At 40.1% G+C, this 16499-nt stretch overlaps 1 protein-coding gene and 1 long non-coding RNA gene across 3 annotated transcripts in view; one reads left to right on the top strand and one right to left on the bottom strand.

The window, feature by feature from the left end:
- LOC132816870 (uncharacterized) overlaps positions 1–5449 on the top strand; it is an 87216-nt gene extending 81767 nt beyond the window's left edge. Inside the window, exon 3 of the long non-coding RNA XR_009644828.1 lies at positions 5379–5449. This is a non-coding gene — a long non-coding RNA (uncharacterized LOC132816870). The remainder of the gene's footprint in view (positions 1–5378) is intronic.
- asmtl (acetylserotonin O-methyltransferase-like) overlaps positions 1–16499 on the bottom strand; it is a 49570-nt gene that overhangs the window by 6733 nt on the left and 26338 nt on the right. For both annotated transcript variants that reach the window (XM_060826858.1, XM_060826860.1), the window contains 7 exons: positions 16218–16282; positions 13648–13756; positions 7025–7460; positions 4823–4994; positions 3580–3746; positions 2160–2274; positions 681–824 (listed from right to left, as the gene is read on the bottom strand). In XM_060826858.1, the coding sequence (XP_060682841.1) occupies positions 681–824; positions 2160–2274; positions 3580–3746; positions 4823–4994; positions 7025–7460; positions 13648–13756; positions 16218–16282 (1208 nt within the window). The remainder of the gene's footprint in view (positions 1–680; positions 825–2159; positions 2275–3579; positions 3747–4822; positions 4995–7024; positions 7461–13647; positions 13757–16217; positions 16283–16499) is intronic.

Consider the following 16499-nt stretch of genomic DNA (forward strand, 5'->3'; position numbering starts at 1 on the left):
GAGCAGGAATAGGATATTTGACCCTTCGAGCCTATTCTGCCACTCAATCAGATCATAGCTGCTCTAGTTGTTGTCTCACCACACTTTCACGTTTGCACCCATAACGCTAGACTCCCCTCCTATCAAATATTTACCTCAGACTGAATAACTTCAATGAGCCAAACTTTGGGGGAGAAATTCCATACTGAGCACGCTCAGGAAAAAAATTTGTCTGCATCTGCTTTCAGAGGGAGAGCTCTGATTTTTGGGCTGTGTCCTCTAGCTCTGATGTCCCCCATGAGAGAAAACAGGGCAATGAGGCTTTCGGTTTCATGTTGCTACTGTGCAGTAGTGACACAAGTGGTATTCGCCATTAACAGGATGTTACTATCATGCCAAAGAGATATCACACAAGTGAATGGTTTGGTTTGGTGAATTTTAAAACTGGTGTGATGCTGACACATAGGCTGAACATCTCAGATACTGACAAGTCACATCAAACTGCATGCCCCTTTTGCTGTTTGCAACTGACCATTGGCAAAACCAATTGAACTGCAATCATCTTCAATTCAGATGGCTGAACCTTCTATCAAGGTTTATTAATTTATTTCTAAGATGTAAGCTAAATATGAGAAAAAAGGTCAAAGACTGACATTTGAACCAACAATAAAACAAATGTAAGTAGTGTTGTTAATAGTTACCTTCTTGGAAATTAATTTGACATCGATTCTGGCCTTGCGGCTGGAAGCGCTTAATCTTTTCTAACATTTGTGGCTGAGCAAACACTACAAATGTCATATCTTGATACACGTTTGCCATTTCATACAATAAAGCTCCAGTGCATCCTGCAAGAAAACAAAAATTCAGTCATAGTTGCTGACAATGTGCTTAATATCAAAATGAGCAAAGAGAAATCAACTTGCTTAGGATCTATGTTATTATACTTTGCACTGACTGAAGATGCATCTATCAACCATTTGAAAAGATGCACCAGACTGGCTAAACATTATGGATGCTCACTTGATAATAGCACACTGAGGGGTCACCTAATACAGGTTTTTAAGTTTGCAAATATTTTGATACGGTGGATGGAGAGAGAATATTTCTTCTTATATGGAAAAATTTACCAATATAAGATCATCAAAAAAGTGTCCAGAATTGACATCATTACTCTGGTGAAAATCCAAAACTCATGACCACAAGACATGGTTAAAGCAAACAGAATTAACGCATTCAAGGAAAAGTAAGCTAAGAATATAACGGAGTAGGCAAAAGTGGTTTAAGAAGGTGAATTTAGATGAAGAAATATGGAAACAGGCTTGATCTGACCACTAACACTGGCATGACTGGCTGGGCCAAAAGGACTTGTTTCTGTACCGTGCATCCAATGCTAACTTAGGAAGAGAAATAATAAAGCAAAAACTTTAGAATTCGAGCCTGAGATCCATTCACATCTCCGAGCAAGCCAGCTGTAGCAAGAGTTCAAACTGAGGCCTTTAAATGTTTCTCTCTTAATTGCTATAATACCTTACCACTCACTTCAAAGTCACCCCCAAGCACTGAAGCTTCCATTCCAATACTATCCCTCTGGCCTTCGCTTCTCTCCTCAGATTCTACTTACTCAAGTGCTCATTCCTGATTCTATGCTCACTTCTACTATTGGGCTCTGCAGCTCAGCTGGCAGTTTTGATTCTGCAAGTGAAAAGTACTAAATGCAGCATTCCCTCGAAGCTGCACAGCTGCCTTGCTATACACTCACTCTTCATTACCAACAGATTAACAAGGTCAGATCCAGGTCTACCTTTTTATTTTCCCCTGTAGGCACACCTGGTCTGACTGCACACTCCTTTTCAGTAGATAGTTATACAGAATCCATACAGATTTGGAAGCAGGCCATTTGAGCCATTAGGTCCACACCAACCCGCTGAAGAACAATATTTTATGGCACTGCTGGTGCCACATACATCCCAAAAGCAACAAAATAAAATGAGACTGAAACTCTGGTGCCACATCTTATTTTTGTATTACAAATAAACTTCAGGAGTTCAAGGAGCCCAGTGGCCTACTCCTGTGCTTACTCCTTATGACGAACCCCCTTTAGAGACTGCTGTACAACTAATTACATCATTTATAGGGAGGAAAAGAAAATGTTGCATAATTACATTCTTAAAAATTCATACCTAAATCACAAGCTGTTTTAAATGATGAAAGATCAAACGCCAAGACAATGTCATTTCCTGTCACTTTGATAAGGCAGTTAACTGCAGATATAAAAGTTGGTGTTTGTTCAGAATTCTGTTGATAGAAAACCGTGAGGTTAAGTAACACTTAAAAAATAGGTGACTTTGGAGATAATTTAGGCCAATTATGAAATGTCAGTACGAAGTGTATCAAAGCAATAAATATATTGACGGAGAGTCTACCATCAGTGCAATCTCGAAGGGTAAAGTGATAATGGAAGAGAATGGTGATTGATTGATTTGATTTATTGTCACGTATAACCAAATACAGTGAAAGACTTTAGATGTGGGTGTAATTCTCTCTCTACTCTGACCTCATGCATTCTTTTACACTTCAAACTAAATGTTAACTTTGCTTCTCTCTTCTTAGTTGCTACCTGACTAGCGCTCTCCCAGGATTTTATGTTTTTATTTCAGACTTTCATAATCTGTGGCACTTAGACTCAAAGTCAGAATTATTCAGCACGGAAACAAGCTCTTTGATCTAACCAGTCAATGTCAAGCATAATCCCAAACTAAACTAGTCCCACATGCCTGCTCCTGGCTCATATCCCTCCACACCTTTCCTACTCATGAGTTCATATTCGAAGTGTATTTTAAATATTGTAACTGTGCACAAACCCACCACTTCCTCAGGTGCTTTTGAATCTCTCTTCACTTGTTGAGGTCTAAGCATTAGTCCAGATCTGTCACTGTTCCTCAAAATAGTGCTGTTATCTATTTTGTTTAGCAGGCCAGACACGGTCTCAGTACAACACCTTACGGACTCTACTGCACCGCAGAGTCAACCAAAATCAAATAGGCTAGTCAGGGCTCCTTTTGCAAAAGATCGACAAACACTGAACTCACAAAAAGTAGAACTTCGTAGGAATTGAAGCTGGATTTAGTCACAATTGCAGTTGATGCCTTTTAATGTCATTAGACAGGCCATCTCAACGGTAAGGATCATCTCTTTCGGAGCGTTCTGGCATACATAGCGAACTTTTTCACTAAGCTCTAATGAGCATAAATGAAGTTTGCTAGCTTTTTGCAAATTTGTTCTTGGAATGGGTGATTGACTGGAAAGGCCAGCATTTGTTTTTATCCCTAACTCACTTTAGAAGATATTGCTGAGCTGCATTCTTGAATTGACAAAATACATGCGATGCACATACAATTAGTGTTGTTGGGATGAGAGTTCCAGGATTTCAACCACAAATTACATTCTGTAGTCAATAGCTCTTGACATTTTGCTATGTTAAATACACTATACTAACAGAAGTCACTATTATATCACAATGATACCCCAAGACTAATACTAGAAAATGTTTGCTTGACTAGATCTGTAGCTTTAGTGACAAGGAAATCTAGATATTTTTACCTGAACTAAGTCATCAGCCATTGTTCTGTGAGCACCTTCTTTAATAACTGAAGCAAGATGAGTGAAATGTGGCCAAATATGGTCATTAGCATAAACGATGTAGTCATGTAGAGAGTTTTCACTGCTTGACACCAGATATGTGTTGGCTAGTTGTGTATTCTTGTACACTGCAAAAGTAAAATGAAAAGAAAGAAAACAATGTATGAGTTACTTGATCTTTTGTACAGTTTTGGCATAACAGTTTTTTCAGCTTCTTCATGACTATTGTTATATTGTAGTTGACTACAAGTTATTTCTTGCTGGTAAACACTCAAACCGCAATTCAACATTCTGTGCTGATTTGCAAACTATTCTAGAAAGGATATTTATTTTAGATATGTAAACATTCCAATACAGATTTGATAGGACAATGCTAAACATTATGAGACACTTAAATTGACAGGAGCAGCGAATATGAACATAAAGCAGGAAATTTGGTCTTTCAAGTCTGCTGCCCCAGTCTAAAGGAATATGGCTGATATACTACCCCAACTCCATATTCTTACATTATCCCATTTCTCTTAATCCTCTTAAAATCTACAAAACTAATGATCTCAATCCTGAACATATTCAATGACTGAGCATCTACAACCCTCTGAAGTAATGAATTCCACAGATTCACAAACCTTTGAGCGATAGCAAAGCAGATAACAAGGCAGACCAAATCCCTTCAATTTGTTTGAAATTCATTCATGGGATGAGGGCCAGTATTTATTGCCCCATCCCTAATTACCCAGAGGGCAGTTAAGAGTCAACCAGATTACTGTGGGTCCGGAGTCACACTTGCCCAGACCAGGTAAGAATGGCAGTTTCATTCCCTAAAGGACATTAGCAAACCTGATGGGTTTTTTTCTGACAATCGGCAATGGATCATGGTCATCATTAGACTCCTAATTCCAAATATTTTACCGAATTACACCACTGGCCATGGCAAGATTTGAATCTGAGTGCCCAGAACATTATCGGATCTATGGATTAACAGTCCAGCAATAATACCATTAAGCCATCACCTCCCTCTGCCAACTAATTCCTAGCTATTACATACAGTAAAGCACCTGAAAAAATTTATCACACATAAAGCTTGATAAAAAAAGATTATGTCTTCAGCACACACTTGGTCAAAGCTGCATAGAAGAGCAGGAGAGTAACAATAAGGATGATAATTACACTGACCCCCATTTGAATGAAGCACAGATTTACTCACGCTGCGATGTGCCTGGGGCTTTTTCAAGCAAGTTAAGGGTAATACAGGCATCTAAGAGGCATTTGGTTCCATCCAATGTGGTCTCTAATCTCTGAGAAATTTCTGAGATTTCTAAGCCATCCTGTGTACTCAATGCATCAAATACTTTGAGTTTTGAAGCTGTGAATAAGATCTGTAGAAAATTAGAAAATTACTTTTAGGTCCGAACAGAAAATAGAGCTGGAGAAAATGTGAAGGAGGCTGGTGAGAAACACCTCTTCTCCAGTAAGCAAGTATAATATGATAAATCTAAGTTCAGTTAAACCATCACATAGTCTAAATGATGAAATAAATGTTGGGTAAGGGGCAAATTCAAAACTAATGTACAAAGCACTTTAATCTGGAATGCTTCCAACTTACTTTTAAAATTTCAAAGTACATTTCAGCACCAGTAACAAAAAAAGTTATTGGCTCATGATCCACAGTATTTAATGTTGGGTCATAACAAAATGCTGTATTTTTCACTGCAATAGACATTTTACATTGCTCTTTCTACCAAACTGTGATCTTTGCACAGGCCCAGAGATGCTGCCAGTGTCCCGAAAGCATGAAGAACTTACACAGCAGACTGTATGCTCTTGCGTGGGCTGGTGACCATCGGCAAGGTCAGTCCAGAGTTTACCTTGGGTGCACATACTCTCACTCTCAGCAGGAGCTTTTCGATTGCAATCGGAGAGATATGTCAACTGTTGTTCTGCCCTATCAAGGCCAGATGATCAAAGAGCTATTAGAGCAGTCCATCTGCTGCCACAGCTCACTGACCGCAAAGCAAACTTAAAAACCTTTTAGTGTTGAATGTGTGGTACTGGAAATGCACAGCAGGTCAGGCAGCATCTGAGGAGCAGGAAAATCAGTATTTTGAGCAAAAGTCCTTCATCGGGAGGCTTTTCCGGCGCCACACTCTCAACTCTAACCTCCAGCATCTGCAGTCCTCATTTTTGCCTAGTTGATGAAAAACCTTTTAGCCTACATATATGAACATTCCAACTGGGCAATCCTTTTACTTGAGACTACAATGAATGATAGGTTCCCAAAGAGTGCAGAGGAACAAAGGGGCCTCGGCATATAAGTCCACAGATCCCTGAAGGTGTCAGCACAGGTTGATAGTGTGGTGAAGGCAGCATATGGGATGCTTGTTTTTGTTTGCTGGAGAGTAGAGTATAGGAGCAAAGATGTCAAACTTTATGACTGTATAAAACATTGGTTAGGCCACAGGTGGAATACTGCATGCAGCCCTGATGGCCACACTATCGGAAATACATGATTGCACTGGAGAGGGTGCAGAGAAAATTTGTCAGGGTTGGTAAGTTTTTTAAAAATCCATATTCATTCACAGTCGTCACTAGCCAGACTAGTATTTATTGCCCATCACTGTTTGCCCAGAGGTCAGCTGAGGGTCAAACACTTTGCTGAGAGTCTGGAGTCACATATAGTAGACCAGGTAAGGACACTGGCTTCATCCCATAAAAGGATATTAGTGAATCAGATAGGTTTTCCCAACAATTGGGCAAAAGTGTCATGGTCATCACTAGACTTTTAATTTTCTTTTTCTCTTTTATTGAATTCAAATTTCACCATTTGCCATGGCATGATTTGAACCTTCCGTCCCAGGACATTACCCACTAGACTCTGGATTAATACTCTAGTCATAATACCATTAGGCCATCACCTCCCCACTACAGTTATGAGGAGAGACTGGATAGGCTGGGTTTGTTTTACTTGAAGCAGAGGAAGTTGAGGGGGTATCTGATTCAGACAAAATTATGAAATACATAGACACAGTCGATTGTGAGAATTTTCTCTCCACACCAGATGCATTTCAGACCAGAAGGCACAAGTTTAAGGTGAGGACTTTAGAGGAAATCTGAGGAAAAGATTTTTCACTCTGAGGGTGGCAGAAATATGCAATGCGCTGCCTGAGAGGGTGGTGGGGGAAGATACTCTCACAACATTTAAAAACATCTGGATGGGCACTTAAAATAGCAGGGAACAGTAGCTTGTGGACCAAGTGCAGGTAAATGGGATTAGTGTAGTTTGGTGTTGGCTGGTTGGCATTGACATTGTGGGCAGAAGGGGCTGTTTCCTATGACTTTATGACCGTAACTCAAATTCCTTTAATAACTTTGAAACAACTGTATTCTAATTTACTCCCTACATCCTTACCTTTGATGCTTTAAAACCATTCACTAGGTCTGCGATTTTACGAAGCCAGGCAACATTCGCCTCAGTCTTGGTAGATGTATTTGTTAGGTCGTGGTGAAGTACTGCTGGGCCTTTCACCTCGGGAATACTGTTCGGCTTCTCGGTGCTTGGGCTATCTGCCACTTTTTCTGACACTGCAGTTTGGTCAGAATTCGGTTTCTTTCCTGCTATTCCATTTCCCCTGTGGTTTGCAGAGCCCTGCTGAAGATCATGGGTGCCTTCCAAACTTGCAACGGCATGATCTGCAACGCAATAACTTACAGGCGGGCTGTAGATCTCACCCAGTGTTTTACAGAAGTGATTCAAAGGGAATCCCACAACATTTAAAAAGTCTCCACGAACATACTCAACCAGCATTCCACCAAGCGCCTGAATTCCATATCCACCCGCCTTGTCCCTGGAAGCAAAGGAACAAACAGTACATGAAGAAACGTGTGTCTAATATATCGTACATAGTTATTCAGCAACATTGAAATACAAAGAAATAAGTTCTGAATGTCAGAACAAAAATGACAACGGCTGAAATCACTATGACGTGAGAATCTAAAAGTCTGTTTGATGTGCTGTTAACCTATTAGCAGATGGGAATTCCCAGACATTATCAGCACTCTCACACAATATCTCCACCTGAATGTTAAGCACAGTAATGATTAATCCTTAGCCTGCAACTCTGATCACAGAATCATTCCTTACAGACAATGTCCCAGACACCATATCTGGTCCTGTCCCACCTGTAGGACAGACCCATCAGAGATGGTGGCACAGTGGTATACAGTCAGGAGGGAGTTGACCTAGGAGTCCTCAACATTGACTCCGAATCCTATGATGTCTCATGGCTTCAGGTTAAATATGGACAAGGAAACTTCCTCACGTAGCATCCTCCCTCGGCTGATGAATCTGTACTCCTCCATGTTGAGCAACACTTTGAAATACTGAAGATAGTTAGGGCGCAAAATGTACTCTGGGTGGAGGATTTCAATGCCCACTATCAAAAAAGTAGCTCAGCAGCAATACTACAGATCGAGCTGGTTGGGTCCTAAAGGACATAGTTGCCCGACTGGGTTTTCGGCAGGTAGTGAGGAAACGAACAAGAGGGAAAAACATATTTAAGTCTCATCCAGATGCAACTGTCCATAACAATATCAGTAAGAGTGACCACCACACAGTCCTTGTGGAAGCGAAGTCCTGCCTTCACACTGAGAATAACCTCCATCGTGATGTGTGGCACTATTACCATGCTAAATGGGACAGACTTTGAACAGATTTAGCAACTCAAGACTGGTTATTGTTGAGGCACTGTGGGCCATCAACAGCAACAAAATTGTACTCCAGCACAACCTGTAGTTTATTGGCCCAGCATATCCCTCACTCGACCATTACCATCAAGCCATCGAACCAACCTTGGTTCAAGGGAGACTGCGAGAGAGCATACCAGGAGTAGCACCAGACATACCAGAAGATGAGGTGTCAACGGTGTTACCATTACTGAACAGGACTACTTTCATGCCAGTTATAGACAGAGCCAAGTGATCCCACAACCAATGGGTCAGATCTAAGCACTGCAGTCCTGCTACATCCTATCGTGAATGGTGGTGGACAATTAAACAACTCACTGGAGGAGGAGGCTCCACAAATATCCCCATTTTCAATGAGGGAAGAGACCAGCACATCAATGCAAAAGAAAACTGAAGCCTTCACAGCAACCTTCAGCCAAAAGTGTTGAGTAGATGATCCATGTTGGTGTCTTCCAGAGGTCCTTAGTATTACAGATACCAATCTTTAGCCTATTTGTTCACTCCACATGATATCAAGAAATAACTGGAGGCACTAGATACGGCCAAGGCTACAGGCCCTGACAACATTCCGGCGATAGTCCTGAAGACTTGTGCTCCAAAACCTGCTGCTCCCCGAGCCAAACTGTTTCAGTACAGCTACAACGCTGGTATCTACCCGACAATGCAGAAAATTGCCCAAGTATGTTCTGTATACAAAAATAAAGGACAAATCCAACTCAGCCAATTATTGCCCCACCAGTCTAATATCTATTATGAATTAAGTGACAGGAGGAGTTATCACCATTGCAATCAAGCAGTGACGCCCAGTTTGGGTTCTGCCAGGGACACACAGCGCCGGGCCTCATTACAGCCTTGGTTCAAACATGGACACAAGAGCTGAATTCCAGAGGTGAGGTAAGGGTGACAGCCCTTGACATCAAGGCTGCATTCGACCACCTATGGCATCAAGTAGCCCTAGCAAAACGGGAATCACTTGGTATAAGGAAGCAAACTCTCCGATGGTTAGAGCTATACCTGCCATACAGGAAGATGGTAGTGGTTTTTGGAGGTCAGTCATCTCAGCTCCAAGACATCTCTGCAGGAGTTCCTCAGGGTAGTGCCCCAACCATCTTCAGCTGCTTCGTCGACGGACCTCCTCTGCATCATAAGGGCCAAAGTGTCGATGTTCTCCATGATTTCATCACGTTCAGTACAATTTGTGATTCCTCAGACATTGAATCAGTTCGTGTCCAAATGTAACAAGATCTGGACAACATCCAGGCTTGGGCTGACAAGTGGCAAGTAACATCTGCACCACACAAATGCCAGGCTATGACCATCACCAATGAGAGACAATTCAACCGCCATCCCTTAATATTCAACGGTGTTACCATTACTGAATCTTCCACTATCAACATCCTAGGAGTTACCATTGATAAGAAACTCAACTGAACTATAGCAGTGGCTATAAGAACAGGTCAGCGGCTTGGAATACTGCAGCAAGTAACTCATGTCCTGACTCACAACAACACAAGAAGCTTGACATGATCCAGGATAAAACAGTTTGATTGGCATTGCACCCAAAGCATCCACTCCCTCCATATCTAATGCTCAGTGTGTGCTCTCTAAAATATGCACTGCAGAAATTCACTAAAGATCCAAACGCAAGACCACTTCCATTTAGAGGGACAAGGGCAGCAGATATAGAGAATACCACTACCTTCAAGTTGCCCTCCAAACCACTCACTGTCCTCACCTGAAAATATAATTGGCATTCCTTCAAATCCTGTAATTACTTCCCTAATGGTAATGTGGGTCAACCCACAGCAGGTGGACTGCAGTGGTTCAAGAAGGCAGGTCACCCCCACCTTCCCCAGGGCAGCTAGAGATGGGGCAATAAATGCCAGCCAGTGACACCCACATCCCACAAAAATGAATACATTTAAAAAAAACTCTAATTCTTCAGTTGACACAGAGCTACAGGACCTGCATCCACATCTATAATTATCCATGGAGATCTATTCCACTTGTACTAATAGAGGTGTATAATGTGCTATCAAATCTTGATTAGGAGTGGATATTTGAAAATCTCAACATAAAAACAGAAAGAAAAGCAGAAATGTTTTAGGAGGATATTCTAGAGCAAGAAAGCAGATGGTTGATGAACTGGGAGTCAACCCGCCCCACCCAACATCAATAAAACTTTCTTTTAAGATGATTCATAAAACAAATCCTCTCTAATTTCAACAAAGTCAGGATAAAACTTACTGAAGGTCCAAGAAACTAAGCATGTCCTCGAGTAGAAAGGCTTAAGTTTCACGAAATTAATTTGGCAACATACATTAATATTTATAAAGTTTGTGGTTTGCATGTTCCCAGAAAGCATTCCCAAATATAAATTTCTGCACAAACTCAAATATTACTAAAACATAACACAACACTATAATAAAACAAATGATGGTGAACAAGAGGAGAAATAAAACAAAAACTTAGTCAGAATAGAGAGAGGAGCATAACTTCTTCAAGGTAGACATACCTATAAGTGGCAGTGAGTGAAACACTAAAATAAAGAAACATGGATGCAAGAAATCTGAAGGGAACCAGAAATTGCTTGAGAAACTCAGCAGGCCTACTAGCATCTGTGAAGAGAAAACAGAGTAACACTTCCATTCCAATGACCCTTCTTCAGAACTGATAGCAAGTGCAAAAAAGTGGTCTTTATCGTGATGAGAAAAGGTGAGGGGTAAAAGGAGTGAGCTGACTGGTGGAAACAGATTCCAGGGTAAGGAACACTTGATAATAAGTCAGGGAATAAGAAAAGGAGTTTTGAAAGGTCATTGAACTTGAAACATTAATTCTGCTTTCTCTTCACAGATGCTGCCAGACATGAGTTTCTCCTACAATTTATGTTTTTGCTGAAGAAAAGCGAGATAGGTGCTAACGGGGCCTATGATTGGTTAAAAATGGATGGATTGTACTAAAACAACCCATGTCATGACAGGACTTGGGGTGAAGGGGTGGGTAAAGGACATGGAATATGGTGCTCAGGTTTTAAAACAATTGATTTCTACATTGAGCCCTGAGGGCTGCAAGATCTCCAAGCAGAAAATGAGATGCTGTTCCTCCAATTTGAAGCAACATTGGCCATTTAAGAATAATGTTTAGAATAAAATTTTAATGAGATACTAACTATCACTCAGTGGGTAACATCCCTGTCCCAAATCAAAGCAATGTACGTTCAATTTCCAATCCAGATACTCGAGCACAAGATCCACTCTGACATGCCGAGGGAGTTTTAAAGATGCGTTGCATAGTTTACAGCCTTTTGTTTGAACTAAAGTACCATTTCTCTCTTGGATGAATAGAAACATTCTTATCTCACTATTTGAAAGAAGATGACAGGGATCCACTCAGTGACCTGTCAATATATATCCTACAACCAACAATATTCAAACTGATTATCACATTGACGATTGTAGAACTTGAGAACTGCTTGTTACTGTTTTCCTGTATTATAGCAATGGTGACAGAATTCAAAAGCACATTATTAGTTATAAAGCACTTTGTGACACCCTGGTGTTATGAAATGTTTTGTTCATTGTTCTGTACGTGATAATCTGATCACTTGACTATTGCTGAATAAAAGCAAAGACATGCTGTCAAAGCTCTTCATTTCGTACTCATCAAAGACAGACACAAGAATACACAATTTTAAGCAGAACAACAATTTATGCTGCATTTGAAAAAGAGTGCTGACTGATTGGCAAGTAAAATCATAAGACCATAAGATATCACAGCAGAAGGAGGTTATTCAGCCCATCGAGTTGCTCTGCCACTCAATGAGATCACGGCTGATCTGATAATCTCCAACTCCACTTTCCTCATAACACTTGATTTCCTTACTAAGAATTTGTCTTTTTCTGGCTTGATTACGTATAATCTTCAACAGTCTTCTGCAGTAAAGAATTCCCTAGATTCACCACCCTTTTAGAGAAGATATTCTTTCTCAGCTCTGTCTTAAAAGTGCAATCGTTCTGAGATTTTGCCCTCTGGCTCTACTCTCCTACAACCTTTCCGCATCTGTCCTTTTATGCTTCAATAACATTGTCTCTCCTTCTTTTATATTTCAACGAGTGTATGTCTAATCTAAGAAACCTCTCCTCATGAGACAGCCCTCCATGCATGGTATCAGTCCGGTGAACTAACTCCAATACTTGTGTCCAATATGTATCCAATGCTAGAATGTCTTTCCTTAGATAAAGGCCATAAACCGGTCATTTGGTCTAGCATGGTCTGATTAGTACCTCGTATAGTTTTAGCAAAATTTCCTTACTTTTATACTCCATTCTCTTTGAAATAAAGACCAACATTCTATCTGCCTTCCCTATTATCTGCCGAATTCAAATATTTTTTTTAAAATTCATTCAGGGTACATAGTCTTCATTGGCTGCACTAGCATTTATTGCCTATCCCTAGTTGACTTGAGAAGATAGTGGTAAGCTGCCTGATTGAACCACTGTGATCTACCTGGAGAAGGTATACTCACAGAAGTAGCAGGGAGGGAATTCATGCAATACGAAGGAATGGCATGACTATACAACTTGGATCTAATTTGTTGGTTGTAGAATTACTTAGCTCTGTCCATCATTTTTTGCTGCCTGGCATGCAAGTACTCCTGTGTTTTGAACTTCACCAGGTTGATACCTCACTTTTAGGAAGGCCTGGTACTACTTGTGGCAGTCTTTATTGATTTGTTGAGACACTGCCATTCAGAAATAACTGGGGAACAATCCATTACCCATCACAATGCCTCAACTAGTTGACTTATTTAAAATTTAAATGGAAACTTGAGGTTAACTGTTACATAGGGCATTTTCCGTAATAATTCCATGACCAATCAAAAATCAACGTGCCAAACAATCAGCAATCTTATTCTGATAAAGTATAAATTGCTGTGCACTTTAAAATATACTCTTCATGCACCTGTCCTAATGGTCACATATGAAGAGGTCAACAGCAGGTCTCTTTTCCTCTCAACAATCTGTGATAATATCTCCTAGAATTTTACTGGGCCTACCTGAGAAACTGGTGAAAACAAAACACTCTCTTTTACAGGGAATTATATCGATGTCTGTTCATCTCTTAGAAGCAGCAGCCAGGATAGATCCCGCAACATTTTAATAAGGCTACCAGAGGGGCATAAAGGTTTTATTTTATGAAATACATTATGTTCTAAGATGGAGAACGCTTTACAATATTGTGCACCTTTAGTGTGTTTCATGTGTGAATTAGTAAAGCATCTGCACATACATTGGCTCACCACTGTGTATGTACTCCCAGAGAAGTTCCTCAGATAGATCTGAAAATTTTACTTTTGTTTCTTCGTGAAAAACAGTAATTTTGGTCTCCAGTTGGTTATCTGGAACAATAATGTTGGTTGACATTACCATTTTCAATTTCTCTACTTCTTGCACATGGGATTAAGTATTATGCTAATACCCTGTATAGTAGCAGCATACCGATTGATAGCAAAACATGTAGATTTGAGTTTAGTTAAAAATTAGGCCCATTCTCTCAAAATAAGCACTGAAGATATTCAAACCACACATAATTTTTGCTCTACAAACTTCCTCTACAAACACAATGGATGCAGTTTGAAATAGGGCTCTGTGTGGACAGGGAGATAAAACCTTTGCAAGAGTGACTGACTGTGCACAAGGGAACCGCTCAGCTTGGTTCCATCAATTGTGAACTCAGGACATCTAAAGTTTCAATCATGACATTCAACCCGTAAATGTGAGGTTGGAGCTGCTGTCATATAGCAGGCGGCTTTGGAATAGAATTCTTTTGCACAAGGGCAGGTTGAGCTCGGAGTGTTCTGGAGCAGAAGTAACAGCAGGATTTCAAGGATGGCTGAATTTTGGTGATGTACTGTATCTATCTAGAATCAAAGAACTCCCAAAAATGCAATACTTTGCCTGATTTCTATCTTCTTCAGTACTGGAGAATATTTGGAGGGCATAACCACACGGTAGTGTCACTGGCAGCACCTGTGCTGGAGAAGGACCATAAAGATCTTCAGAAAATGTATCAGGGCTGAATTACGATCATGTAAAGTTTAAACAATTTGCATTTCCTTGAGTTAAAAGGTCGAGTACTGGTTGTACTGGTTGATTGTAGGCATTAAAAAAAAGGAGACAGGCCTGACATTCCTGATGAAAAGCTCCGGCCCAAAACTTCGATCTTCCTGCTCCTCGGATGCTCGCTAACCTCCTGTGCTTTTCCAGCAACATTAAAAACAAAAGGGCTCATACTCAAAGTTAGAGTGAGGCTATTTTTACTTTTCCAAAAGCCATGAACATGGCATCAATTGAGTTCTGTAAAGCTTGGCCAGGCTTGATTCTGTTGTGTTTGGAAAAGGAAGAGGTGACTTGAATGAAACATGAAAGAGCGAGAAGGGTCTTGATAGGATGCATTTGGAAAAGTCACTTGCTTGTGGAAGAATGTAAAGTTAGGGTCACTATTTCAAAAGAAGAGAATGTCTATTTGAAACAGATACGGAGAGGCTTTTTTTTCTCACAGACAGCTATCTTTGAAACTCTCAGATCATAAGACATAGAGGTAGGCCACTCTGTCCATCAAGACTGTTCCATCATTCAATGAGATCATGGCTGATCTGTTAATCCTTCTCTCCACTTTCCTATCTTTTCCTCATAACCTTTGATTCCCTTACTGATTCAGACTCTATCCCAGCTTTGAATGTACTTAATAACCCTCTGTAGTGAAAAATTGCACAGATTCACCACCCTCAGCAGAAATTCCTCCTCATGATCTTAAACAAATGACCTCTTATTCTAAGGTTTTACTCTCTGGTCCAGACTTACCCACATGGGGAAACAATCTTTTTGCATCTATCCTGCCACATCCCCAGAGAATCTTATATGCTTCAATAAGATCATCTCTCATTCTTCTTCATTCTAATGAGCACATGCACAGTCTACTCAACTTCTCATAAAATAGCCCCTCTCTATCTGGTATTAGCCTAGTGAATCGTTTCAGGACTGCCCCCAATGCCAGTGTATCTTTCCTAAGATAACGGCTAAGATTTGGCAAAACCTCCTCACTTCAGTACACCATTCCCTTTGAAATAAAGGCCAATAGTCATTTTGCCTTTTCAAAGACCTGTTAAATTTGGATGCTAGCCTTTTGTGATTCAAGGCTGAGGACTTCAAAACCCCTCTGTTGTGTAGCGTTCTGCAGTCATTCTCCATTTAAATGAAATTCAGCTCCTTGATTCTTCCTGCCAAAGTGCCATTACCTCACATTTTCCCACATCATATCCCACCTACCAAGCTTTTGCTCACTCAATTAATCTGTCTATATCCCTATCTACAAGACAATGGATGCAGAGTTCTTGGATACTTTGAAGACAAGATAGAAAGATTCTTGAAGAACGAGGAGGTAAAAGATTATCCAAGGTAGGTGGACATGCAAGCAATCAGAACAGCCACAATCTTACAGAATGGCAGAGCAGAGTCAAGGGAAATGTTACTGCTGCTCCTAATTCACATGTCCATATGTACTAAAAGATTATTGGAAACATGCATCTCTGTTGTGGAACAAAGAGAAATGAATGGAAGTGACAAAATAGATCAACCGTCATCTAATTACATTGCAGGGCAAGTTCAAGGGCTTAAACTAAATTTTATGTTATTCAAGTGTATGGTAATTTCTTTGCTTTGAATTTTGTTAAAGTCAGTTATTTAAATAAATGGCAATTAAAGACATAAATCAAAATTCAATTTACAGGTTTTTTTTGAAAAATGCATGTCAGTTTAAAATAATCAAATAGGGAACAAGTAAACATTCAAATACATTACCAATTTTGCAGCTGCAAAGGACAACAGCAACCCCAGTGAAGACACTATGCTCTTTATTACTCAGTCTAAACAACAGCAAAGGGAAAAACACAAATTTACCATAAATGGCAACAGCTTGCAAATTAAAGAAATTTAAAAAACGCTTACAAGTTATTACAAAAGCAAATACTGCAGATGCTGAATATCCAAAATTAGAGCAGAAAATGCTGTAATGCTTAGCAGCTGAGAACATCTGTAGGGAGAGAAACAAAATCAACATTTCAAGTCACTGATGTCTTCACT

The sequence above is a fragment of the Hemiscyllium ocellatum genome, chromosome 6 (assembly GCF_020745735.1).
Source record: "Hemiscyllium ocellatum isolate sHemOce1 chromosome 6, sHemOce1.pat.X.cur, whole genome shotgun sequence".
Taxonomy (NCBI): domain Eukaryota; kingdom Metazoa; phylum Chordata; class Chondrichthyes; order Orectolobiformes; family Hemiscylliidae; genus Hemiscyllium; species Hemiscyllium ocellatum.